This window comes from Alligator mississippiensis, chromosome 4, assembly GCF_030867095.1.
Source record: "Alligator mississippiensis isolate rAllMis1 chromosome 4, rAllMis1, whole genome shotgun sequence".
In the NCBI taxonomy this organism is placed as follows: Eukaryota; Metazoa; Chordata; order Crocodylia; family Alligatoridae; genus Alligator; species Alligator mississippiensis.
This window is the reverse complement of record NC_081827.1, coordinates 24539464-24566667: the sequence shown is the minus strand read 5'-3', so window position 1 is coordinate 24566667 and position 27204 is coordinate 24539464. Positions and strand designations below refer to the sequence as shown.

General features: G+C 44.6%; 1 protein-coding gene across 3 annotated transcripts in view; it reads left to right on the top strand.

Annotated features, from left to right (window-relative positions):
• Nucleotides 1-388: 388 nt before the first annotated feature.
• The window catches only part of SLC26A5 (solute carrier family 26 member 5), a 42865-nt gene continuing 16049 nt past the window's right edge, over nucleotides 389-27204 (top strand). The window contains exons 1-8 of one of the 3 annotated variants that reach the window (XM_059725847.1): nucleotides 389-457; nucleotides 16369-16584; nucleotides 19870-20009; nucleotides 22562-22672; nucleotides 23189-23355; nucleotides 23815-23979; nucleotides 26736-26888; nucleotides 27021-27103. In XM_059725847.1, the coding sequence (XP_059581830.1) occupies nucleotides 16430-16584; nucleotides 19870-20009; nucleotides 22562-22672; nucleotides 23189-23355; nucleotides 23815-23979; nucleotides 26736-26888; nucleotides 27021-27103 (974 nt within the window). In that variant the 5' untranslated portion in view covers nucleotides 389-457; nucleotides 16369-16429. Of the gene's footprint in view, nucleotides 458-14201; nucleotides 14591-15665; nucleotides 15956-16368; nucleotides 16585-19869; nucleotides 20010-22561; nucleotides 22673-23188; nucleotides 23356-23814; nucleotides 23980-26735; nucleotides 26889-27020; nucleotides 27104-27204 lie in introns of those variants that run through there. The other 2 variants (XM_019487482.2, XM_006261258.4) reach the window with 2 other exon arrangements.

Sequence of the window (27204 nt, the reverse complement as noted above, 5' to 3'; positions counted from 1 at the left end):
CTTCAGCCCAGCCCCCTCCCGGGGGGGGCAGCGTATACACGGGGCTGGGCACGGGGCCTCATGTGCCCGCTGCTGGTGCTCGTGACTGCTGTGCAAAGCCCCCCGGGCCGGGCCCAGCCCGCGGGGAGAGGGTCTAACCTGGAGCTGAAGCTACAACCTGTTCTTCCGCGCCGGCGGCCACCCAGCTCAGCCCGTGCCCGCGGCCCCCTGCGCAGCCGCCCGCCGGCAGGGGGCGGTAGGGGCGGGGCCCCCCGCTGGGGGTCGGGGGTGGGGGGATGCCGCGCTGCATTGTGGGGCGTGTAGTCCGCGGCCGCCCCGTCCGCGCCGGGGGCAGGGCCGCGCCGACTACGACTCCCGGCGGCGCCCGCGCGCCCCCTCCTCGCCCGCCCCGCCCGCCCCGCTCCGCCCCCCGGCGGCTCAGCCGCGCGCTGCTTGTCACCGGGCGGCGCGGCGGGAGGTGAGTGCGGCGCGGCGCGGCGCGGCGCGGGGCAGGGTGGGGTGTTGGGTCATGTCCTTCCCTTCCCTTTCCATCGCCGGCACCTGCGGGCTCCCGCGCCTCGCGCCAGCCCCACGCAGCCCGCCCCGGGACGCGGTGGCGCAGCTGGGTCGTGCTGCGCGCGGGGCAGCGAGGCGGGCGCCGCACACGCGCGATGCTCGCACCGTTACGTGACCTGTTTAAATCGTCTGTGATCCGTTGGGGTGTTTTTAGACAGCCCCTGGTTTGTCCTCAGACCACGGGGTCCTTGCAGCTCCGTCTGCCCCCTTGAACTTGGCCGGCCTCAGCTAAACCGAGCACGGCATAGTTGTCTTCTTCTGTTGCCCTCGTGCTCAATGGCCGTGGGGCTGCTCCGTGTTTTAGGTCCCTTATAACATCGGTGGGGGGGGTCTTCTGTCCGGGGCACTGCTGCACAGCTCTAACCCTGCTTGCAGACCAGCCGGCCGAGGTGGTTCATCTAGACCTCAGCCGGACCCTCGGCTCAAGCCGTCCCCGCCTCAGCAGCCTGCCACTGAAATGTAATGAGTGACCTGCTGGTGTCCTTGAGAGGGGTGAGATGAGCCTTGTCCCCAGAAGTCCTGCACAAGGACGTGCAATGTAGGAGTTTTCCCAGCTGCTTCGCAGTCGTACCCAGAATTTGTAAGTCATACAGACAAATCGAGGCAGTTTCCTCAAAGCATCACATCGTCTTGCAACATCAGGCCTTTAAGTGTCTCATTTCAGGACAGAGATGAAGGACCCAATGAGTGTGTTGGTAATTTGGGGGATGTTTGCTTTCTCGTGCTGTCTCTGAATTTGACAGTCTAATTTGTAAAGTGTAAAACACCTTGGATTTACCTGACCTAAACACTACATTCGCTGTGCTTCTATTTGGACGTATGTTGTAACTCATTCCCATGTTCATTCTCTCTTGCTGGTTTTGGCGTAAACAGCAGGAGCTAGTCTCTCTCTGCCAATCTTTTGGCTATTTGCTGTGGTTTCCATCAGTGGTGTGTTGTTTTGAGGATTTCTCAGGATACCCTTATCAGCTGGTTTCCATTTGACAGCTTCACATAGGTGTCTGGGTGTTGCGAGCTTGTGTCTGATTCTGCAGAGACGGATTTCTTGAAGTATTCATTGGTGATAGAATCTTTCCACTGAATGCCCAGTGTTTTTGTAAGCACTTGAGTTCAAATACATGTCATTTCCTGCCAGGTGTCTCAGTAGGTTTTCAGCTCTTGCAGCCATGTGTTAGTACTGAGATTACATTTGTGCTGAAAAGTCTCAGTTTTGTTCTCCTGTGATGTGCTTTGATTTCCATAATTGTTTAAGACATGTGGTGAAGACTTTTCCTATTCTTGATGTAATTTCCTTCCTTGAGTCTCTTTTGTCTAGTGTGTGGCTGCACAGGTAGAGGAACAATTCTGCCTTCTAACTTGATGTTATTTTTTTGGCATCTAATTTCAGGGATGATTTTTCTGGCATACTTATTAACCTGCCTTTTTTTTTAACCATGTTGTCTGTCTTCATTTGTAGTTTTTTTAAAGGCGATGCTCAATACCTCAATGTCAATAGTAAAGCCTAGGTCTTCTCAGCATTTGCCATCTACCTATGATCTGTCAGCATTTGTATCACCTGTACCTTCTTTGTTATCCAGTCTATGGCAAGGTCAAATAGCAATAGATAGAGAATACAGCCCTTTTCCATATGAGTGTGACCTGACCAGATGGGACCAAGGTGGGGTGCCACAAACTAGCCCCACACCCTCCCTGAGTCCTGCCCAATCTGCTTTGTGCTCACTGACCACACTGCTGCTCTGCTTTCTGCTTCCTGACTTTTAGCTTCCTGCCCTACCAGCCATTGTGCTGCCCATCTCCTCCCCAATCTACCACATGCTACCCATGCCACAGGTTGGCCACCCCTGATATTGACTGTTGTGTTGTCTGGTTGTTCATCTTTACAGAGCATCTCAGTATGGAGCCTTGATAATGTTAGTGACTAGATAGTATCCATAGGACTGAGGTCTGTTCCACAATGTCAGCTTGTGTAGGTTGGCAAAGTCAGCAGACTGGTAATGACGAAAATGTGCCATTCTGTCCTTTTTTTCTGTGGTGGTGTTTCATGTGAGTATCTGTTTCTTGGACCCTAGTCCAATTTATTCTTCTTTAAGGTTTGCATTCCCTGCCTCTTTCATCCTGTGTCACATCTCAGTGCAAAACATTTTCCTGTGACAGGATATAGTGTGACTACTCTGCAGTTTGTTGTAGTCAGTGGGGATTCTGACAGTGATTCCATGTTCCACTGTCAGGAGGTGTTTCATTTGAACAGTTCTGTCATTTTCATTAGTGTGATGGGTTTTATGCTGTGGTATGATTGTCTCTTTGCCATCCTGCTCAAAGCAGGGTCATCTCCGACTAAATCATCCCAATTCAATAAATAAAATTCAGTAATGACACGTAAAAAGTCCTGCATTTAGAATGGAACAATCAAAGGCACAAATAAAAACTGGAGAACAACTAACTAGGCTGAAGTATTACAGAAAAGGATGTAGTGGTTATAGTGGACCACAAGCTGAATATGTGCTCAGGTCTGTCTAAATGCCAAAACCTAATTTGTTTAAGTTCATGTATGTTATCAAAATCTGGTGTGGAGGTGGGGTTGAGTCTACTGTAGACTTCTTAAAGTGCTCGCCCATCTGATTTTCTGCTTTATATCAGGTGTATGCATTTTTTCAATCTTTGCTTTTGATTACTCCATTTCTTGTTTTGAAATTTCTAAGCACGCTTTTAGTGACTTGGTAAACAGCTTTGTGGTTTCCTACCATAGCAGCATCTTCAGCTTCAGCTGCAGGCCTTCAGCTCATCTCCAGTTATCTTCCTTGCATTGCTCTTCACTGCTCTTTGTACTCCTCCTGTGTTTTTTTCCAATATATTATTGTTCCAAATATCCAGGAATTTTCCTTTCAGTGCTTGCCTTTCTTCAGCAAGGTGCAATATCTCTTGACTTGCCCACTTTTTGCTCCATCTGTTGCCATCCAATTGTGATTGTTGGAAGTAAAATACTGCCAATTTTCCTTGAGTTTTGGACTGTGCCTCATTTTCCTGTGCCTCTAAAATGACCTCAGATCTGTCCCTGCTTCCAAGCTGGAATCCCCTGTAGTCTTCTTGTTTCCAGATTTGCACTGTTCATTTTCTTTGCCAGTTCCTGTTTAAAGTAAAGTGGTGACATCTTCTCAGTTTGGTGCTGACATCTGCTAATTGTTGTGCCCTCGCATCTTGGATAGATTACCTGAATTGCAAGTGGCTTGACCAACCTGATTTTCTTCTACAGCAAAGCAATGAGCTTTGTGGATGGGGAGAAGAGCAGTGGATATGATATACTGTGAGTTTAGGAAGGCTTTCTACATTGTCTTCTATGACATTCTCATTGGTAATTTAAGGAAATACAGTATTTTCATCTAGACTTTAAGGTGGATGCATAACTGGTTGGATCGTTATGCTCCAAGAGTAATCATCCAAAGTTCAATGTCTAATTGGGAAGAGTTATCAAGTGGAGGTTTCCCAGGGGGGCTCTCTTGGATCCTGCACTGTTTAATGTCTTCACTAATAATTTGGAAGCAGAGATTGAGTTAACAGTTAGCAAATTTGCAGATGACACCCCTTAAATGGGATTGTAGACACTTTAGATGTTAGGATTAGGATTCAGACGAACTAGATAAACTTGAAAAAATGGTATGAAATTCAATAACAACAAGTAAAAAGTCCTGCACTTGGAATAAAACAATCAAAGGCACAAATAAAAATTGGGGAACAACTGACTAGGCTGAAGTAAAACAACTGACTAGGCTGCAGAGAAGGATGTAGTGGTTATAGTGGACCACAAGCTGAATATGTACTCAGGTTGCAAAAAAAAAAACCCAGTAGCATACTAGGTTGCATTAACAGGAGTGCTTCCTGCAAGTCGGTGAAAGTAATTCTTCTACTCTGTTCAGCAGGAGAGACCTCCTCTGAAGTACTGTGTTCAGTTTTGGGCACTATACAGGTTTCTCTTGCTTTATGTGGGTTCTGTATGTACGACTTCGCTCTTATGCGATGACCCTTTTTATACCAAAAATTCGTTATATGTGAGGGAAATTCACTCTTATGCGATTAGTGTGGTGGAAGCCTCCCGTCAGCTGCTTTGTGCAGTGCACTGTAGGAGTGACACGCACCAAGATATAGTCTCCTGTGTGGATCTGTGCTCCTTGCTCATTGTCTGTTTCGCATGTTTCTGTAGTTGCCATCCCCATTATGATAGCGCCCTGTGCTTGTGTACTGTCTGCTGTTGGTGAGTACCAAAATTGTCTTGTAAAAGTGGTAGATATAGCTCTGGAGGTCAGTACAGTCGAGGTTTTGGAACATATCCCTATTTGTTACATTGTAAATTGGTTCCCTTTATGCAAATTTAAGTTTTGAACCATTTTCCAGGAATACATGTACAGCATAAAGTGAGGGAAACCTATACTTCAAGAAAGGTGTAGACAGATTGGAAAGAGTCCACCAGAGAGCAACAAAACTTATTAGAGGTCTGGGAAGCATGACTTTGAAAAATGGGGTAGGGTTAGAAGATAGAAAAAATGGAATTATTTACTGGAGAAGAGAAGACTAAGAGGAGATTTGATAACTCTTCAAATACATGAAGAAGATGGTACTAGACTATTTTCTATGGCCTCAGTGTACAGGACAAGAAGCCATGGTCTTAAATTGCAGAAGTGTTGGATATTAAGGAGAGCTTCCTTGCTATGAGGAGGGTTAGACATTGGAACAGATTACTTAGAGCAGTGGTGCTCAACCTTTTGGGCCCACAGGCCAGATGAATGATGTGAGGCTGTCTGCAGGCCAGATCAGTCACTAGGGACTGGCACCGGCCCATCCTGCAACCTGTGCACTGGGTTTTGGGTCCTGGGGGAGGCCAGCACCACCCCATACTGCCCCTTTCCTGTTGGGATTAGGTCTTGGGGCCCAGCACCCAGTCCTGCACATTGAAATCAGGTGCTAGATCCAGTGAGCAGGGCCAAGGGCTCTCCAAGGATCAGAAGGTTTGGCAGTAGGGGAGTGGTGCTACCACTTCTCCACTCCCAAATTTCTGGGCTCATGGAAAGCCCCATCGGCCAGATGACAGTGCTATAGCCTAGATCTGGGCTGTGTGTTGGAGCACAGTGTGAGCACCCCTGACCTAGAGAAATTGGTTTCTCCATCCTTGGATGTAGTTAAGAACAGACTAGATGGTTTAGACAAGGATAGTTCTGCTTTGAGCCAGGGGCTGGACTAGATGACCTCCTGATGTCCCTTCTAGACCTATTTTTCTATGATTCTAAGTTGATCAAGGTGTGCTGATTTTTCATTTGCTGTCTGGAGAAATCTATGGTTCTTGGTGGAATTTCTCGTGAAGGAATATGGTGCCTTCAAGATGTAAGTTGGACGTCAACCACAGTTCAACAGGTCTCTTAGCATTTTGATTGGCAATTCCCTGCCCATACTTCCTCACTGCTCTTTCCATTCCTTGTTGTATCCAACTCTGGCATTAAATTCACCCATCACAAAGATTAAGTTGTGTTTTGATGTCTGCCCCTCTCACTTTGTAGAATGCATCTTTGTCCTTTTCACTCTGATCCAATGTCAGAGCATGGCACCATGTGATTAATGCCTTTAGGAATGTGGTTATTAAGCACATGGATGGATATGCCATCCATCATCTGGCATGGCTGTTGTGTTGGCTGATGGGCTCCCAGTTAATGAGTGACTTTTCTGTCACAGTGAGCACTACTGGTTGTCCTGAAACCTAAGTAGTTTAGATGTTTCTTCCCTCACTTGAAGTGCTGCTTGAAATTATGTTATTATTTCTTGGTGAAATAAAGGACTTGGTGCTTCTGAAAATCCCTCCATCTGATATTACATTTTAAAGACTACTTTCAGAATGAGACCTGAATGGACAGGAAATTGGAAAGCTATTTTAGCCACCTTTCTTGCCCTGTCTTATGACTGGACTTTCTGGTTTTCAGTTTAGCCAATAATTGGGATAAATCCAAAGCAACTCCTGTGTCTTGCCTAAAGTACCACTTCCATTAATGTAGTTGCACTGTTGGTGGAGTGTGGTCCTATTTCTGCAAGCTCAGACAAAATTAGAGAGTTACTTTTGGTGTAATTTAGAGCAATATCTGGCTCACTGAGCTCATCCACACATGCAGTTAGTGCAGCTGAATAAACTTTGGTGACATTCACGCTGGACTTTATTGTTCCCAGACATGGCATTTGCACGTGTGCCCAGGACTGCAACACGTTGAGCAGGAGCGGAGCACCCCTGTCTGATGGGGGACCCCAAGGGTCAGCCTGCCAGCCCATGGCTGCTCCAGCCTGGCTCAGCATGCTGTAGAGGGACTGGCTGGGGTAGAGCACAAGGGTGCTTCAGTGCGGGGCTACCTGGCAGAGCCTTGTGCCCTGGCTAGCCCTGTTAGCATCTATACACGCATTGCAGAGGACTAAATAACTCCACCGCAGGGTAGTACTTGTGTATGGCAGTACTGCCTATGGCGGAGTTAATTAGCTTATTTTGTCCTAATAGCAACGCACGTGTAGACAGTGACATTTTACTAATTACGTTGTAGCTAATTAGTCAGATCTGCAGTAAATGTCTTGTTTAGATATGCCCACTGTGTTTATATTGCAATAGATGACATGTAAACTTGGCAAGAAGTGTCAGCTCTTAGGCTGTTGCCCGTGGTGATGATGTCATTAGCTGTAGGTGGAGAAACACTGAGCCCTGGACAGAAATCTGAAAGTAAAGTGAGGAAGCTGATATAAAAAACATTTATCTGTGGAGTGATAGTTTGTTTTCATTCTGTGAACTGAGAATCTTCAGTGTATCTAGGAAAATTAATGCAAAGCATCATTTGCTTTGTCTTTTGAATATAACCTTGACGGTTCGTTGCTGAGGTAGCTCATTTCCATTGGCTGATTCTCGCAGCTGAAGAAACAGAAGGCAACACCCTTAAGTAAATAGGGGACAGGAAGACGCTATCATTTAGATAGCATAATCTTAAATAAATACCAAATGCATGAAGGAGGGCAGAACTCAAATCCCATTCACTGTTCACGTTATTAGGGCAATCCAGGTCTAGTCCAAGGCACGGTGTACAAAAATGTTTGTGCTCATAAAATCTATGTTAAAATAAAAAGCAGAAAATAAGAACTGCTGAGAGCTGTCTGCTTCTTTTATTTTGTTTTAAAAAATGTAACTGCACATTGTTACCTGGGAGGAGAGTTAAATAGATCTCTTGAAACTGGTAGAGGGGAGGATAGTTACTTTGAATAAATACTGGTATTAAAATAAATATCACCACCACTTCTCCAAATCACCCCTGTGAACAAAGCTTTCATCAGTGAGTGCAAAAGTGACAATTTCTCTGAGATCCCCAGGGTTGGGACTGCCTACACTTCCTATTCTGCTGCATCTGTCCTGACAGAGTAATGGGAATTAACTTTGCTGGAGCAGCTCTGGTGAGATCCCACCAGCCACTGAAAGCCTTTCCATGTTCACTTGCTGCATTGATAGGGGTTTTTTTTAATATTTTCCTGGGCGCGAGAATAAAACAGGATCTTGGGAAATCTAGATGGGAAAATGTTGTTGGATATTGCCGGGGGGGGGGGTTGATAATGTACACAGTGGGCAAAAATGTTCCTAGATCTCTCTCCTGGATAATAATTAATAATGTCAGAGCCTCTTTGAAATGAAAACTCATACATCCTGATGGTGCCTGTTTAATTTTCCATCTTTCCCCCCACCCAATTTGCAAAAGAAAATGCATTAAAAAAGTTGCTAGGGGCTGGCAGTTCTGACAGCCGCTTCACATTTCTGAACTCCAGCCCCTACAAAGTATTGGTGCGATGGGCTATCAATCTCATTGACTGCCAAATTGGTTGGCTTGTGTGTAGGTCTTAGATTTATGTTCTCTCCCTCCTAGTCAGTGACAAGAAGTTCTATAAGAGAAGAGTGATCCCATCAGCAGCCCTGGGATTGATCTGGTGATGTGCTGAAACTAAGATTTTTTTGTCTCGGTGGAGGGGGGAATGAATCTAGCTAGTAGTTTCTTGGTCCCTACTGTATCACCTGGGTTTAGAAAAATAAGTTCTGCCTGACTCATTTCAATATGATGTAACGGCCCTAAGTCGTGCTGTTTTCTTAATGGTTTTTTCCCCCCAGTATGTTGTTTTACCCATATATCATGTGATCCCATCAAGAAAAGCTGTCATTGTGTTTAGTGGTAATGCAGTAATGGAGTAAGGGTAGCAGGTTCAGGGCCAGACACCAAGCCTGGGAATGGTGAATAAGCAATAAACTCTCCGTCTGTGATCAGACTGTTTATGGGGAAAACAAGAGCCATCTCTTATCTGAACATGGATAGAGGCAAGAGGTCGGTGCCTTTCACAGTGGTCGGATATTGACTTAGTGAGCTGTTTAATCAAAAGATCCACATGTTCCAAAAAGGGGTTCTAGGGATTTTTAATACAGTCTCTTCCTGAAAACAAGTAGAGCTGCTATTGATACCAAAACAGTGCATTAAGGGATTAATGTATTCATTGCCGTGGAGCGGATCTTTAGAGGCTAAATATTTTAATCCCTGACTTGGAAAATGAAGCGTGAAATATCAGTAATCAATAACATGATAGAGAGCTTTATAAGTACCAAAGTACGGTGAGTGGAAAGTTCCACCCAGATAGCATTTACATATGCGTTATCAAGTTTCTTCCAATAGATCAAAGTTAAAAAATATGAAGAGAAAGTAATATTGTACTTCCACAGATCTCTCTTGGAATCGCTGGAAGGTATATTTTCTTGTATACTTTCATCATACAGTTGTAGTCTGTGAGGGTGAGCACAAATGGACAGCTGTCTGTGTTTCTGTGCATCTGAGTGTGAAGGTACCTCTCAAGGTTGTGGTCCCCTTATTCAGAATGAATAATATCTGAAACTTCAGACAATGCCGTTGAATTTAGTGGACTTCATGTAGAGTAAGATGCAACTCAGAAAACACACAGAGCCAAATCCTGAGATCCTTACAGGGCTTCCTCTAATGAGAGTTTTACCTGAGTAGGGGCTGAGCTGAAGACAGCCCTAATTGTGCAATGAGTAGGATCTCTTTGGTTTACCCTGCAGTACATCTGGTGCCGGATTCATTACTGATCAAGGCCCAAGCAAGGACTTTGGGATTTGGCTCAGGCAGGTTCAAGCTTGTAAAGCTTTGCATGGTTCTAAACTTGTGATTCATTGGTGGATTTAGCCAAGTCTGCCAAAGAGGAAGGAGTGTGATCTTAAGTAAGGTGAATTGAGGGCAGGCTGTAGGATTGCTGCTGGAAAGGGAAGGAAGTGCAAAGGAGGGAGTATGAAAAGGAAACAGCCTGTGCAGGTCATGGGCAGAACAGAGGGAAGGGGAAGAGGAAGAAGTGGGTGATAGTCAGGCTATTGGCCTTAACAGCAAGGACAAGAAGTTGAACTACCTGACAGCAGTAAGAAACCCCAGAAGAGTTTCAGAGAGGGTAGTACAGGAGCGGAGTAAGCGTGCATGGGGAAGGAGATTCTAATAGTATAGTGTGGGGAGCAGAGTACAATAGGGGCAATTGTGACAACAGAAACAGGAGACACTGAGGTGTAGAGGAGGGCTTTCATAGAGGCTGTGTATGAAACCAAGGCAGAACAAATGTGGATGTGGAGAAAAGAGTTGGTTGTGACACCGCGTAGGTGTCAGGAAGGAGGAGACCAGCATCTGCAGTGATGGGGGATGATGGATGTAGACTATGCAGTGCAGTTTCTGCGTTGCTGAGTTGTGGTTGGCTGCAGGGCTTAGATGAGATGGGCTAATTCAGAAATAAATCTGAGAGCTCTCCCAACTGAGAGCAAGTGAAAGCACTGAGGCAGAAGAGTCTAACCCTGAGTTGAAATGAAAAGGCCCTAAGGAGGGGACCAAGGAGGGAACCCAGAGGAACAAAAGGGACTTGTGTCTCTGGGCTGCAGTGTGATTGTTTAACTTTGCTTTGCACTGCTGTAAGGATATAAACTGTTCCCAGTGCAGTTTAGTAGCATTTTACAGCTATTGTCCAAGTGTGGCAATGACAGAAGGTGAAGGACAATGGAGAATCCTGAGAGGGGAGGGAAATAAGAGAAAATACGGGGCTTAGTGGAACTTGCAAGAAAGAGAAGGCTTCTTCTTTAAAAGACTCTTATGCTGAGTCTTCATTTCCTTAACAACTGTGGATTTATGGCCCTTTTCTCTCACTAACTTTGCGCTAAGGTGTGATATCAGGGGCACGTTTTATCTGAACCATTTTCTCTAGCCCATAGCCTGAGAGCTGTGGCCTCTACCTTTTAAACTGCAAGAGGGAGACCATGCATCAAAAACTTAAAGTTATGTTTAACTTGGGTTTGTCCAGCATAGAAGCACGCCTGTTCAGTGTAGCATGCTGCACTAGTGTCTCTTTTCATGTTTAAAGTCATCCCTGCCTCTTCCTTTCTTCCCTGGGAGGGGGGTGGGATTGCATTGTGTGTTCAACACCTGCCCTCCCCCCCAAGACATGTAGTCCATAAAAGTTAATAGTCTTGCCAGTACTTGCTCCCATGTCCCATCACCACCATTCAGTGCTGATGGGCCTATTTCAGCTTCTCAGACAAAATGGAGTTTCTAAGCCACACTGAAGGTTATTTCACAAAATGAAAAAGGGTTTATATATTAGTGCACACATATTCCTCAAGGTTTCACAGCAGCCCATACAGCGGTGCCACTGGATTAGTGAACAAACGTGCAATGTACAGGAATAAAAATGCTATATTCAGAGGTGATAATTCTATATCTGTTAAAGATCTGAAATTCATGCCACATCATCCTTTTGCCTGTAGTGTCTTCTTTTTGTTTTGTTCCATGTTTTGGATCTGAAGGACAAGCTGGTGCTCATCTGTGCTCTCTGAATTCTCATGTGAGATCAAATCCTGGTCTAGTGAAATCAGTGAGAATTTTCTCACTGAATTCAGCCAAACTAGGATTTATTGTGCTATTTAGAAAAGGCAGCAGTTTGTTTCAAGCTTCTTGCTTTGCTGTTTGAGACTGGAAACACAGGACACTTACAACACCTCTGCCTGGTGGTAATAATATAATTTGTTAACACCTTCAGGTAGATAATAGCAATAAGGACACCCACAAGTAGCCTTTATCAGTAAGATAAAGAACCACCAGCTCTTAAGTCCCTTATGTGAAGCCTCTCAGTTACCGTGTCTCAATCTTTATCTGTCTGATAAGAAACACTGCTGTTAGTTACTCTTATTGCTTATTAATTTAATCTTTGCTGTGAAGTGTAAAGGTCTTCTGTGCGCAATGTTTCATATCTAACCTGCAGATACCCAGAATTGATCTCCCATCCAAAAAAATGTCCTGGTCATGCAGTGACCTCTGGCACAAGGCTGGCCCCTGCTTTCTGGAAACCCCTGGTTTGCATCCCTGTGAACCATGGGTCATTGGAATATGTGCAATAAGGTGCTCCTTTCTCCCAGGCCTCAGCAGTGCTGAGAGTAAGGGCTGAAGTTGGACAGGTTTTTGGTATCTCTTTTTCCCTCTGTATGACAACTATATAATAAGCTGTCACTAAACCATAGGAGGTGTTTTGCACATGTGTGTCTTGTCACAACAGAGTTCTCCATCATTTACATTCTGTCTGCCACTTTGCAAGGGAAAAATTATCAGAGGCAACAGTGTCTTCTTATAGGTTAAATACAAGTGATAAAATCATGGGAGTTAGAAATGGTAGAAATTAGATTTACTCCATCATTGTTTCACTAGGCACAGGATGTTACACTTAATCATAGCTTTAACAGAGTAAATGTGTAATTAGCCTTATTAACTTCGTGGCCATGTCCAGATGAGCATGGATGTGCAGTATGTGGCACCACAGACCTGTCTGCGGTGCCACACACCACACATGCAGACGTTCCCCATGCTGCTACTTTGCAGCAGGGTGGGGTTTCTTGACCCCAGGAGATCTCAGGGTAAAAAAATCCACGCCAAAAAAAAGTGGGAAAGTGCACATGGCAACAGTGCATGCTGCCCAAAACCGGACCCTGGCTTTCTAGAGCCAGACTCAGAGCACCATGGCTGCAGCTCCCTAAGCCCCCCAGGTTCCCAGGTAAGGCTGCTGGAACCAGCACAGTGCTGGCCTCAACCTCCCTTGTTCCACCTGGGGTTACCTGCCGCACACTAGAGTGTGCATGGCACAGGTGTTCCCCAGGAGCAGGTAGTAACACTATGAGGCATACCACTGGTACTTGTCCCTGAGGAAACAAACATCTCTGCTTGTGTAGATGTGGCCCTTGAGGTTACTCTCATGCTTAAAGACAAGCATGTGCTTAAGTGCCTTACTGAATCAGAGCCTAAGAGCTTGTTCTAAAATTCACTGAAGTCGATGAATGGGTTCCTTTCCATTGATTCCAGTGGTTCACGCTGTAAGTTGTATACTGTATCCATTTTTGGCTGGACCTTTCCAGTTTTGGTCACAACCCTTATTGTAAAAGTGCTTATCTCCTAAGGGTTGAATTTGATCTGCACTGTGTAGCACACATGCTCCTACTTCTTTGAAATGGGAAGTGGCTGTAATATGTCCCTTGGGTCCGACTCTTCAGCATGAATGAGCACAACTTCATAAACGTAGAGTGGTGTTATTGCCTCGTAAAATATGCTGATGAGCATGGGGGCAGAGGTCTATTTTAAGTGTCTCTAGCAGTTTCTGAAACCAGCTTCCTGGATTATAAATAGGCTTCAGGGCTGAACTAATGTAGGCGTAACAGCTCTAAGAAAGACTTGAATTGTAAATAAAGAAGCATAAATAGTTTTCCTTGATCATTATTTTCCCAACTCTTAAATTACAACTGAAGCAGCATGTGCTTATTTGTGATTTATTTATACTGCTGGTGTCAGTAAAGTTACTTACATGGCTTCTTTCAAAACTTGCCAGCCATCAATAATGAGGTGTGTCAGGATCCTCCTGGACTGTGAATGCATAGTGATCTTTCCAGCTTCCTCTCTTGCTGTATGGGGTACAGTGGCAGAGTGGTTAAGGGGTCTTGCTACCACTGCAGAGGTGTGAGTTTGAGCCTGGTGTAGGACTTGTGCCAAAGGGCATCCCTCTTCACTCAGCGGTAAATAGCTTGGTGAGTGGGTCTGAGGACTCAAAAGTTTCTTGGTGGTATTCTAGCCACGTCACTTCCTTGTGTGCCTTTGGCAACAGAATTTGGAGTGCCTTAACCACGCTAACCCATTGGGCCATCGACCTTTGGGTGGACTTTTCATTTGTATCGTGTTTGGGTTTTTTCTATCCACTTATGTTATGCTCTTGCTTTGATTGGTGTGTGTTTGTGTGAAATGTAAAGAGGGTGGCTTCTAAATGACTGATATTTAACTTTGTTATTTTATGTTTGTATCAAGCGACTTAGCTGTGGAATTGGTGGGAGAGGAGGGGTGTTGTACCCGTAAAAGGATTTTTCTCCTTCCCCTGGAAGGGTGTCTGAAATCAGGTACCTGTCTCTGCCAGCTTTGTTTATTCTACCAACAACCATGAGCCTCAATCCCAAAAGGCCTGCGTACGGTTGTGTACATGTCAGTCCCATTGAAGCCAGCGGGACTGTGGATGTTGAGAATATTTGCAAAGTCAAAATACATTTTTTGAAAGATGTAAAATACTCAAGGAAAGAGACAGTAGTTCTCATTAAAACTTAAAGACTTGGGCTTGCATAAGCCTGCCATAGCATCTCCTACATGCCTGCCCATTCTAACCTTTTGATGTAGGGAGGGAGCATAGTCTGACCAAGGGTGGAAACAGGAGAGATGTATCCAGCTGATTTCTCATCACCTGAATGGCCCCTTTGGGTCTTACACCAAGAATTGTGTTTCCCCCCTGGTTTTAGGACTTCCAAGGACCTTAAAATCCGCCGTTTCCTTCCCCCGTGGCCAGAGGAGAGGATGTGACCATAAAATGTTGCAGTGTGTGTCATGGTGCATGACGATCACTGCAGCCCTATCTCTTCAACATCAAGGTTACCAAGGTTAAGCAAATTGCTTCTGTTTATTTTAAAATCCAATATGGAAAAGTTTGCATTTGTCAGGCTTAACCTTATCCCTCTGTTACCTTTCAGTTGTCTGACTTAACATTAGCCAGCATCTATTTACTTAATAATTTAATGATCCTTTCTTACCACTCAGAATTTGGAGTGCTTCTAGCTCGGAGTGCGACATTTTTCTCTCTCATATTTCTACAAACAGCCTCTAGAGAACAAGAGCATGGGATGCCCTGAAGTTGTGGAGAAGTGTGGAGCAGCAAATCTGAAAGTTTTTTGCAGATGAGAGTAGGATAATTTTTAATATAAAATTCCCTGTAGATTCCAGTTCCCATTGACTTAAATGTATGCCAGGCTGGGATATGAACAGTCTGGCGTATGCATTGAGATCCTCCTCTGAGGGAGAGAGCATGTGAGACCAGCAGAAATAAAGTGTAAATTCACAGCAGAATGGAGTAACAGATGAATATACCTGGGAAGTGACTAACTACCAGGAGAAAAGAGAAATGTGTTTCTGAATTTTAAAAAAGGCTGTATTTCTATTTGGGTTTCCGCCCCCTGTGCAAGCAACATGACAGTTGAAGTAAGAGGACAGAAAAGGTAATAGGAAGTAACTCGGAAATAAAACCTCACCCCTAAAATGTTGCAATCCCCTTCACAAAGAGAGTGGAAAGGGGAAGAAAAGATCAAAAACTAAATGTATCCCTCTGACTTAGATTTGAGTTTCCGTTGATATGTTTCCACAGCCCTGAAGCTTGACGCAGAAGTTTCTTTTCCCTAAAAGAAAACCATAAAAATATTCACTTCCGTGTAAGAAAGATCTTAAGTATGAGAGTTTTTCAATTATTATTTTATTCCTGTTGCACAAGCTCTCAGTGTATTCGTAGCGCATTCATCTCTGTAGTCAAACTGAAAGCCTTAGTGCAGTGATTCCCAAAAGGTGTGCTGCAGCACACTTGTGCCAGGAGTGCAACAGAAGTGTGCAACCAGATCCTGTTAGACCCAGCCCCTATGTGAGGAGGTAAATGCTCTCCTCCCCTGTGCACCCTCACCATGCACCTGCCCCAGCTACTCCACTGGCTCCTGCGGGGACTGCTGCTGCTGTTCCCTTCCCCACCGTCAGGCTGTGCCGCCCCATTCCCCACCCCTCCGCTCCAGGATCCCAGCCGCACACTCTGCTGTGAGCAAGCTGGCAGACAGATGCACAGAGGGAGCTGCACTTTGCTGCCCAGCTCATCCTCTCCACTCTTCCTACTCTCCCAGGGCCAGCAGGATAGACCACAGAGGTGGTCACCAGCGTGTGAGACCCTGCAGGAGCCGCCTCAGCAGCAGGGGTTGCCTTTGCCCCCTGAGGTACAGACTAGGGGCTGGGAGGAGGCAGACAGTGGAGACAGCACGGCACAGCAGGGTGAGGGTCCTGTCCCTGCCACCCTTAAGCGGCACTAGCTAGACCACTGGTTTTCGAGGCTCCCCTCCTTCCTTTTGCTGCGTTTCATTCGATCTCAGTGATTTTCAGCTGGGGTGCCATGAAATTTAGAAGTATGCTGCCAATTTTAATCCAGAAAAGTATGTCCTACGTATCTCTCTCTCTCTCTCTCTCTCTCTCTTTCACACACACACACACACACACACACACACACACACACACACACACACACATGTCTGAAAAACACTTTTCTGAAGCATTTTTGAAAGATGCCCCAAACCAGATGTTCAAAGAATAAAAATAGCATTGAATGATAAAACTCTGCTTTTGTCTGTGTTAGGTTTGGGCTTCTTGGTGGAGATTTAAAGCTGTTCTTCTGTTCCTGATCATTGACGCAAACCATGGAGTGTGCTCAAGAACATGAAGAATGCCTTGTGCAAACCCAGATGTATTCTGTGGAGAGACCAATTTATAACCAAGAGTTGTTGCAAGAACAGCTGCACCAGAAAGAAAAGCCATCTCAGCCTCTGTCACAGAGGATAGCACATTCATGTCGGTAAGTGGTTTTGTGTTTATCTTTATTTTATATCTGCTAAAGGCTCACTAATTCTTACATGTTTAATGCACTGCCTGATGATTCTCTCCCCCAAAACTCGAAGCAAACCAAAGGCAATAGTCGTGCCCTGCCCGTTCAGCAAGAACATGATATGAGGAATATCTGGCATGGTCTAATTTTCTAAGCTGTCTTTATTTTTACTCACTCAGTTTGTTAGAGCAGTGTTCTGGAGCATTTTGTAGCAGGGGGACATTTTAACAAAGCTTAGGTCAAGCACAGGTCCAACCCAGCCTGTACTGCTGCTGCACTACAGTCATGCAGCTGCAGTCACCACTTCCACCCCAACACAGTGGCATCACTGCCACTTTTCCACACCATGTGGGTGGGCAAGGCTCCCTCCACCAAAACAACACAGAAAAGCCCCTGGCTTTGCAGGACAGATAAAATGATGCCATGGGCTGGATGCAGTCTGCAAGCCATGAGTTGCCAGCCTCTAGTTAAAGCTATTGCACCCTTACATTTTCAATGTATCTTCTAAATTAATGTGTATATGTAACAGCATAGAGATCTGACCTGTTATCCTAGTTATCCATATTATTCTAGCCACTACAAAAACTGTCAGCATTTTTCAAAAGAAAAATTTAGCTAAATGTATTTCTTTCATCTGACCAGATGTATGAGTGTTTGAACTCTCCCATCCACCACACTGGAGTCAGCAGTATTGATCCCTTGAGTTACATAACAGGGACATTTACCTTTGGCAACACTGACCCATGTTGGAAACCCTGACCCCTTTAGAAAAGGGGCAGTGGAAGAAGTAAAAAAAAATTGTAGTAGTCTAAACCAGTGATCTAGCAAGAGATTGGTCATGCAGTTTCTTTGCAGTAGGGAAAAATCAGCCCATGTGGAGCTGTGTGCTACTTTGCATTGACCAAGGATGCTCAACCTCCAGACCATGGGCCAAATCCACCATGACATCTGGCCTACAGGGATCCTCATGGGGTGGAAAAATTGGCAGCTGGGAGCAGCAGAAGCTCCACGTAGCAGGGTCCAGTCCTTCCCAGACCATTGCTGCGCAACAGGATCAGGGTGGGCCCAGGCTGCTCCCTGCCCCTACCACATGTCCAGATAGAAGCTACTCCATCCCATGCCCGCCCTGCCCCTACATGTCCAGATAGGCCCAGGCTTCTACCCTTTTCCTCCTCTCCCCCACTCCCACACCCCCCCTGTCCAAGCTGCTCCCTAGTGTCCTCCCCCATTCCCCCACTCCTGTCCCCACCCCAACATGTTCACATCAGAGCCACTCTGCCCCTCCAACCTGCAAGTCTGGATTGGGGTTTCTTCACCCTGCCCTCCTCCACCCCCGAGTTTGGATCAGAATTGGGCCACTCCTCACTGCCCCCAGCCAGCAGACAGATTGGGGTCAGGCTGTGGACCCCTCCAGGGCCAGAGTGGGCTCTGCCATGCTGGTCCTGTGTGCCAGGAGCCCACCAGCCAGATCTGGACTTAGCACTACCCACCTGGCCTGCAGAGTGAAAAGGCTGAGCACCACTGGGCTAGACTGGTTCTGGTATCTGAGGTAGCTGGTTTACTGGTAGCTCAGGTATCTGTCTCTACACAGCTTCACAGTGGTCACTTTAGACAGATCCTAAGGCTGGTCTGTATAGACAGAAAGGCAGAGATGTGTAGCTGGAAAGCTAATGTAGGCACCAAGAAGAGAAAATGAAGAGGTACTTCATTAGCTCTTTAGTTATTAGCTATTGTTTCCAGAGCTGAGCCCATTTTTTGCAATAACCTACTTTAATTTATGATACCACAAATAGTTTGGTCCTTAGTTGGTCCATCCCTTAAATATTGAAATTGTTATAGCCTGATCTTACTGGGCAGGTCTATAAAGGAAATACCAGTTATCTCACCTTGAAGCAAATTTCCCAAGTGTGTAGATTAAAGTCTTCCTGACACTTTGTCTATTAGTTCAGTCTCTTTCATGCTCCTCCAGAATATTACATGCCTCTCCATTCCCTGCCACACAAAGAGAAGTGGAGCATTTCACCAACATGGATTGTCCTTTAGTGACATTTGTTTCTAGGAGAATTTAGAAGCACTATGACCACCTTCTCCAGTTTTCTGTCATTTCCAATTCTAGTCAGGAATCCATACATCTTCAATTCCTGTCTTTTTACCAAAGATTACATTTTCTTCTGACACAAATAAGAGGATCCCACACAGGAGTGCTAGACAGACTCCCCTGGCTCAAATCACTAAACATAGGTCAGGGTTGCCAAAGGTAAATGTCCCTGTTATGTAACCCAGGGGATCAATATTTCTGACTCCAGTGATGGAGGTATGAGCTTAGTACTCCTGGAATTAGTCCTACAGTAATAAGAATCACAGTCACATCTACCTCACATATAGTGCATGTCATAATGTAGTGTACCAAATGCCCTCATAGAAAGTATGCGAGTGAAACCAGACAAAAACCATGCTCCAGAATGAATGATCCCAGAAAAAAGATAAGACGCAGACACTGGACCACAGGTAGGGGAACATTTTTCATAGAAAAACCGCTCCCTGTCTGACCTCACAGTTCTGCTCAAGAGAAATTTAGAAAACACCTTCAAAAGACAAGCCTGGGAACACAAATTCATTACCCTATTGGACACTAAGAACCGGGGACTTAACATAAACAGTCTCCTCAAGATCTATGATAATCTACCTGATACTTTTTAGTATCTGCACACATGATAATGACTCTCTTGAATGATCTTGTTCTTCTACTGATCAGGTTTCTACTGCATCCCTCTTGTCTGTTGGCTACCTGATAATTTCTCTTTTATCCTGTTTTTATTTTCATGTGGAGTTTTACCTAAGCTTTCCTTCCACTTGCTATTTAGCTGTGCTGTGTCTGCTTCGTTCCCAGGGACCTGAGGAAGGCTTGTCTAAATTTATCTCGGCCGTGTAGTTGGTTAAAGGAAAGATATTGCCAGCAAAAATACTTGCCTCTTGTATAATATGTAGAGTCTTTGGGTCTGTATGAGAGCTAGGCAGTGGTGTTGTAGAACCCATCCTAGGAGAAAGGGTTGTACAACTGCTTTGTTCTGTCATGTGATGACCAGCTTCACACCCTTTTGAAGTCCTGTGGTGGCTTCCCAATTCCATAAAAATGTGCAAGTAGAAAGTATAATATAGTGCACTCATAGGCATAATAACATGTTGTTTGGTTTCTTAGCTAAGTTCAGTCCAGGCATTGTTGTGATGGTCTGTTTTCTTGTTTGATATTTTTAGTTGTACCTCCAAAAAAGCCAAGTCTCATCTGTACAGCTTCTTACCAATTTTACTATGGCTTCCCCGGTATCCGGTGAAGGCGTATCTATTAGGAGACATTATCTCAGGTATAAGCACTGGGGTTATGCAGCTTCCTCAAGGTGAGTAGAACACAGTCCATTTTGATTGTCCTGTTTGTTTGTCACATGTGTCATCTTAAGGCAGTGGCTCCCAGCCTGTTTGTGCTACAACCCTAAATCCATGTCGCAGCCCCTGCCCCTGACACACTCATGCCTGGTGGCACCAGCAGAGCCTGAGCCAGGCCGGGATCATGCAGGGCAGTGGCAGCGAGAGCCCCACAGGTGGGAGGAACAGAGTGAGGGGCAGCCCCCTGCGACCCTGATTTGGGTCTCAACCTGAGGTTGGGAGCCACTGTCTTAAGGGAATGACCTCCTGCCCAACTGTGAGTTCATGCAGCATGATAATGGACTACACTTTGCACATGTGTACATGGAGGTCATTAATGAATGATTTACTACAGCATCCTGAAAACCAATCAGTTTATTGGTTTTGAAAGAGCTGTCCTTGAAAAGGCTGCTTTCCATCGTGATAGCCAATGGTGAACAGCACATTCTCTTTAAAAATCCTCCTTTCTAGTCACTAACCTTAGGAACTGGAGAGCCCTGAAGGCTATTTGTTACCCTGTTCAAGTTAACAAAGCTATTTGCCTGCATAAGTTAGAAACATGTAAATTCCTTTCTGAAAGAAGTAATTAATTATTACTTCCTCCCCATCTCTTCACTCTAAGAGTTGTAGCAAGTCCAGTCTTCTCCACTCTAGTCTCAGAAGGAACTGGCACCTGGAGTTTATAGGTAGTGCTGTTGCAAAGTAGTCAAGCCTGTCTTACTTGGAGCAGCTTCAGCAAAGTCAAGCATCAGAGACTGGTTCATACCTTATTTTTCATAATAGTAACTACTCCTCTCCTACACTACAGAGCTGTAGTTGTTGATTTACACCCGTGAGTAGGGATCTATTTAAAGTCTGCAAAAAAGACCAGAACTGTGATTGGCCTGTGCAATCACCCATTTACCACCTCGATTTGTTAGGTCCCTATTCATGGGTGGGGATCTACCTAAATTGTGCCAGAAGTTCACTGCACAGCAGCTCCTTTAATCTTCCTCTTTTCACTGTGGGCCCCCCTTGCCACTGATTATGGAGGGGCCCCAGCAGCTCTCTGCTCGCCACTTGCTTCTGATTAGCCAGGAGGCAAAAACTGCAGTTTTAAATGTGCTGTGTTTTTTGCCTTCTGCCTGATCAGCAGCTGGGGCCCCTTGGCCAATCAGCAGTGGGAGGCAAAAACCATGCCATATTTAAAACCATGGTTTTTGCCTCCTGGCCAATCAGTAGCAAGCATCAGGGCCACTGGGGTTCCTCCATCAATTGTCGGGGGAGGGGGTGTACATGGCAAAATGAGGAAGATTAAAAGAGTCTCTGCGCAGCGCACTTCTGGTGTGATTTAGGTAGCTCCCTACCCATGAATAGAAACGTACCAAATTGAGGCATCAGAGGGGCAATTTCACAGGCTGACTGCAGTCTTTTTCCTGACCATTTTCACAGACTTATTGTGGCAGAGCCGCTGCCGCCAGCCGCCCCCCCGCTGATTGGCCAAGGGGCCCTGGCAATCCTGCCTCTTGCTGCTTATTGATGGAGAGGGGCAGGACCATACGAAAGGCAGCGGTCAGCGGTGGAGGGAGCAGCTGCCGTCTTAGCTGCTGCCCTTCGTGTTGGCAGCTTCCCCACTTATCTCACTTTATTCCAACCAGGCTGGTGGTCCAGTAAAAGATATCGCCTCCAAAAAATCCTGGCCTCTTACTCGAAATATAGTAATGTCTCTAAAACAGGGGCCATACCCTGGCCACACTGTGTTTGGGGGGAGGAAAGGGTCCAAATTCACTGTCAAGCTAATACTGGTGCAGCTCCACTGATGGAATAGGCCATGCTGTCTGTCTTTAGGTGATCACCAGTATCTTTCTGACATGTCTTTCAGACCTGCTCAGAGGTTCAAGTTGCTGGAGTAATAATCCAGGCCAGTGTGTCCATCATTGCAAGAACCAGGGCAACTCCTCTAAATAAGGCTGCTATAATGGTAGATTTCCCCAGACTAGTTGCTCAGACTTTCCTAGTTGTCCTTAACTGCAGCAGTAGCAGAAATACAGAGATAGGGGAGTTCCTCCAAGTTATAAGCAATGCTGGGTTTTATTGACCAAAGTCAACACTTGCCTACATTTGTTATATTTAGGCTAACTGTTGTGCTGGTTTGCACTATAGTGCAGTTCCACTGATTCCAACAGGGTTGCATGAATGTAAATTAATAGTGCCTTTTATGTACATTAAATTGGGTGAACAAAAGAAATCATATGTGAGGAGTGACAGGTAAACAGGAAAATTTTGATCTTCTGTGAAACCTGTCAGGTGGGTGATGAATGAAGGCATCACAAAGCATGTATTAAAAACTTATTGCTTCTTCCATGAGAGAAAATTTAAACGTACAATGTATCTTTGTAGAATGTTCTATGCACATGACAATTTTGACATTTTATATGTGTGTTACCTTTATTTTAACAGTCAGTGTGCAATTGGAGGTTGAAGTAGTTTTTGTCTGAAGTGGACCTGTTCTGTTGTTCCCTAACATATCTCTCATTGTGTTTTTTAGGTCTAGCCTATGCTTTACTGGCAGCTGTTCCCCCAGTATTTGGATTGTATTCTTCATTTTATCCTGTTTTTCTGTATACATTTTTTGGGACCTCCCGACATATATCAATAGGTATATCTCTTCTTCTGCAATTGAAGTTCTTGGTAATTTGATTTAAAATAAGTTGAGAATTTGGTGTCTTTTGTCTTCAATCAAATTGAAATTCTTAAGTTGTTGTTTTTTCATGTTCTCGAATGCTAGCAAAATGTTTTTACTGTTAATTTATTCAATCTGCTTAGGGAAGAATAGAAGCAGCATGTTTTAAAGGATTGGGTTTAGCAGCAAGCACTTGGAACAACTCCTGAGCCATGTGTTCAGCTGTCTTGACAACTAGCTGTGTTGCTTAGGACCAATTCACAGATGCAGAGAGTGACTGGAGGAAAGAATGATAACTATTTGCCTGTCACAGGAGGGGTTATTCAATATACATACTATTGTCCTTTGCTGTTTGAAACTCTAAAATAGTTCATGCGGTTAACTCCACACACTGTACAAATCCGAGGTAATCTCCTATATAAGAAACCCTACTAAAATCAAGGAGGAGTTTTGTTTCAGAATGGGAGCCTATTTTTCTCTCTCTCATTCCAGGCACATTTGCAGTGATCAGTATGATGGTTGGTGCAGTTGCAGTAAGAGAAGTTCCTGATGAAAGATTTGATATTCTGGAGTCTAATTCCACCAACAGCACTGAAATTAGAGATAACCTGAGGGTGCAGGTGGCTGTGACTCTTGCCTTGCTTTCAGGGATCATACAGGTAAGGTGTTCTTTGCCAGAGGAGGCAAGTTTAGAAGAAGCTGCCAGACTTCTAGTTATATAGGGGTTCCAGCATTGCGGCAGGTTTCCCCAGTAATAAAATATTAATGTTTGTACACTGCTTTGCACAGTGAGAGGTACAAGTTGTTTCTAGTAAACTTCACCCCTGAATGTTGGTGCAATACCCTGGAAACAGGGTCATTTCTCCTGGCATCTTGCCTTTGGCTGGGGCACTCTGCTGCTGGCTAGGAAGATAGTTGCCTAGTGATCTTTGAGCTTTGCAAAGAGAAATTGGGTTTAAGGCAGTGCCCAAATTTCCCTGAACTGGTTCTGGTTTGCTCTATGAGAGATGGACAGGAATCTCATCTCCTTTGTGTCCTGCATCATGCCAACTTTCAAGTTACAATGGAATGAATGCACTGATGAGTCATGTAACTTGATTTTTTTTGTTCTTCGCTAGCTGTGTTTAGGTCTCCTTCGGTTTGGATTTGTAGCCATCTACCTAACGGAGCCCTTAGTACGAGGGTTCACAACTGCTGCAGCGGTTCATGTCTTTACCTCCCAGTTAAAGTATCTGCTTGGAGTTAAGACTAAACGATACAGCGGAGCCCTTTCAGTTTTATATGTAAGTAATTCTCTCAAAAACATGCTCTGAGTCTAGACATCAGTCTTTCCCCAGGACAGCCTGTTTAAAAAAGAAAAAAACCTTAGATTTTAAGTACCAATTAAAGGACATTTTACAGTGGGAGGGTCCAGAAATGAAGGTAAATATGAAATATCTAATGGTGCAGTATCCTGAAACTGTACTTTACCATCCCAAACTGTAGTTGTATCAACTTCCATAGGCCAGCTGAGCCAGTAACTGGAAGGGACACCTGCAGCAAATCCCAGGATATTGCATGAAGCCTGTTTTATTGGTTTGGTAAATAAATCTCTCTGCCAAGTGTCCACTGTCCACAGGTAATTGTGGTTCTAAGGGCCACCATGCCATTGGAGATGCTGTTCTTTGACATTTAAAACCTAAGGGCATGACAGTAAATACATTGCTAGTGATCTCATAGCACACATTATGAACGTTGAGTCTTTGCCCCATACCCTGGCCAGGTCTCAGCTCTGATCATTACATATGAAATTCATTTAAGCAATAAGTAGTTTCCTTTATAGATTGTCATGTTGCTGGATACTGTTAAATAGTTATACTCTTTAAATAGTTACACTCTGTTACCACAGAGATAACTATTTAAAGTTTCTGTGTATTTCTGTGATGGAAACTGAAAGTTTTTGGATTTTTGGAAGGTACTATATAAGTGTAAGGAGTTGCTACTTGATATTAGTATTGATGTTTCATAACGTTAGCTGACCCAATACTGCATGTACCCTAATTGTCTTCTCCAAGAATCCATGTATAGTGTATTATCTCACGTACAACACAAACCTTTTCTCCCAAAATCAGACCCCCAAGATTGGAATGTATGTATTAAGTGAGGAAGCTGATTTTTGCCCAGGATAGGAGCACCATGCTTTGATTCCGGCTCCACAATGCAGCAGCTGTGGCACTACTATTCAGGCAGCTGAGGGAATCTTTTGACTTATGGCTCATTGTTCTTCACTGCAGAGGTGTTAACAATAGTCTCTCCTTTTTAATGGTCTTGATGTTCCACTAATCAAGTTAACCTTTCTTAGGGCAGTTTTGCTGTCTGCCGGCTGCTTCTTGTCTCTCTCCTCCTATTTCACAGCTATCTAGCTCTTTTCAGAATTATATATCTACCTGTGGAGCCCAGTCTTCATCAGAAGCTAGGGTTTGAGCTTTAGTTAAGCAGGAAAAGGACGATGAGTCCGTTGAAGATTAGGCTCTGTCCCTGCTCTATGCAGCCATAACTCTGGAAAAATATTTTTTTTCAAAAACAGGTTGTGTATTATATTCTGGGGCAATATACCTAAAAAATATTCTAGGGATGGGCAAAATACATCCTGCAGGCCTGATCTCTCTCACCAAGGGATTTTATCCAGCCTGTGGTGGGTCCCTCAGCCCCTCCTGGCCCAGCCATGTGCAGTCAGTCCTACTGCCCCTTGGTGCACAGTGGGTCTGAACTTGCTTCCCAGCATCCCCCTCAGTGGTGACTGCTTCCAGCTGCCAGCCTCTTCCACTGCTGCCAGACCCGGCCCCGCTGCCCAAGCACCCCAGCCCATCCATGCTGCACCCACCGCCAGGGGCACTGGATGGAGTGGGTAAGTGGGGTCTCCATGAAAAATGGCCCTAGGACTCACGCAGGCATGGCATGGGGCTGGGCAGACAGGATGGGGCTGTGGGGAGGGACATCCAGGAGTGGGATGGGTGGGCAGGCAGGCGGGGCCAGGGCCAGGGCTGGAATCAGGATCACAGGGTGGGACAGCACTGGGGCAGAGCCATGATCTGCTGCCTGCACATCCCTATGACAGGTGCCAGTTCCTCAGGCAGGGGTGTACAGGGAGCATGTTGAAAGCCAGGTGCCCACAATCAACTGACTGTCAGCTGGGACCAGGGACTGAACCGAGGTCTGAAACCAGCTCTGATGTAATAATGTGTATCAGTAGCCTAACTTTAAAAAAAATGGTAAAAGAAAGAATGCTTTCTTCAAAGCACAGGGTCTGTTTTATAATTTAAGGAAGTCTTGGAGCTTGCTTTTTCTTGTAGGCATGTTTTTTATCTAATGTGATTCACATTTCAAGGCAATACTTCCTTTAAAAGCATTTTTAACTTTAAAAAATTAAAAATTTTTTTGGATAAATTCATCAACAACTTTGCAAGATCTCTTTTACCCAACCAAAAGGAATCTATTGCCATGGTAACCTTTTTGGTTGTGTCAGCAGCTGTATAACTTTAACACTGATTATGCAGCTTTAAACTGATATGACTTGCCAGAGAGTGTTGGAGGACATCGAAAGGGGCAAGCTAATTACTGTACTTCATTAGCTGTCAGCATCAAATATATGTGAAAAGTTCAAGGCTATGTTATATGGTTAGTGGGGACTTATTTATCCATTGCTTAATTTTTATCCATGATTAAGTTTTGCTTAATATTCTTGTCCCTTCTATACAAAGTCTGATATTGCAACTTTTGGTCCTAAAAGGTACATAATAAATATATATGTGCCTCCATATGTGGATTAGTACTGGCTCCATTTTCACACTCCTGTTTGATATTTCTGGCTAAAAGTAAAAATAATCAAAGTGAAGGAAATCCTCTTTATTTCCTTTAAAATGTGAGGGTCTTGTTTCATTACTGTGTAGTAATTCAGATAAATCATAGTGCATGTCATGGTACCCCAATGGCCACTTTCTGAGAAGAGCTATAAAGCAGCTGCATACCAGTAATTTATTTTCATTGTATTGTCTTGCAGAGTATATATGCTGTGTTTTCAAACATCACAGACACCAACATTGCAGCCTTAGTTGTTGGATTAACGTGCATTGTTTTGCTACTAATTGGCAAGGAAATCAATGTGCGTTTTAAGAACAAGTTACCAGTTCCTATTCCTATGGAGATCATTGTGGTAAGTTGGTTCTGATTCATTTTGTTAGCTCTTCAGAGTGGAGTCTCCATTTTCAGCCCATTTGTATAAATATATAGGTCTGCATATAAATATTCCATATATCTCCTGATGAGTTTCATGTATGCTGTTTAGGTAATAATTGGTACTGGAGTTTCAGCCGGAATGAATCTTTCTGACACCTATGGAGTGCATATTGTTGGGAATATCCCTAAAGGGTAAGGTCAATGAACTATCCTGAATTATCCTTATTCAAATTATATTTTTTTGCAACTCGCAAGTCCATTGTATTACAATAACTTTGTCATTTCATCTTCTA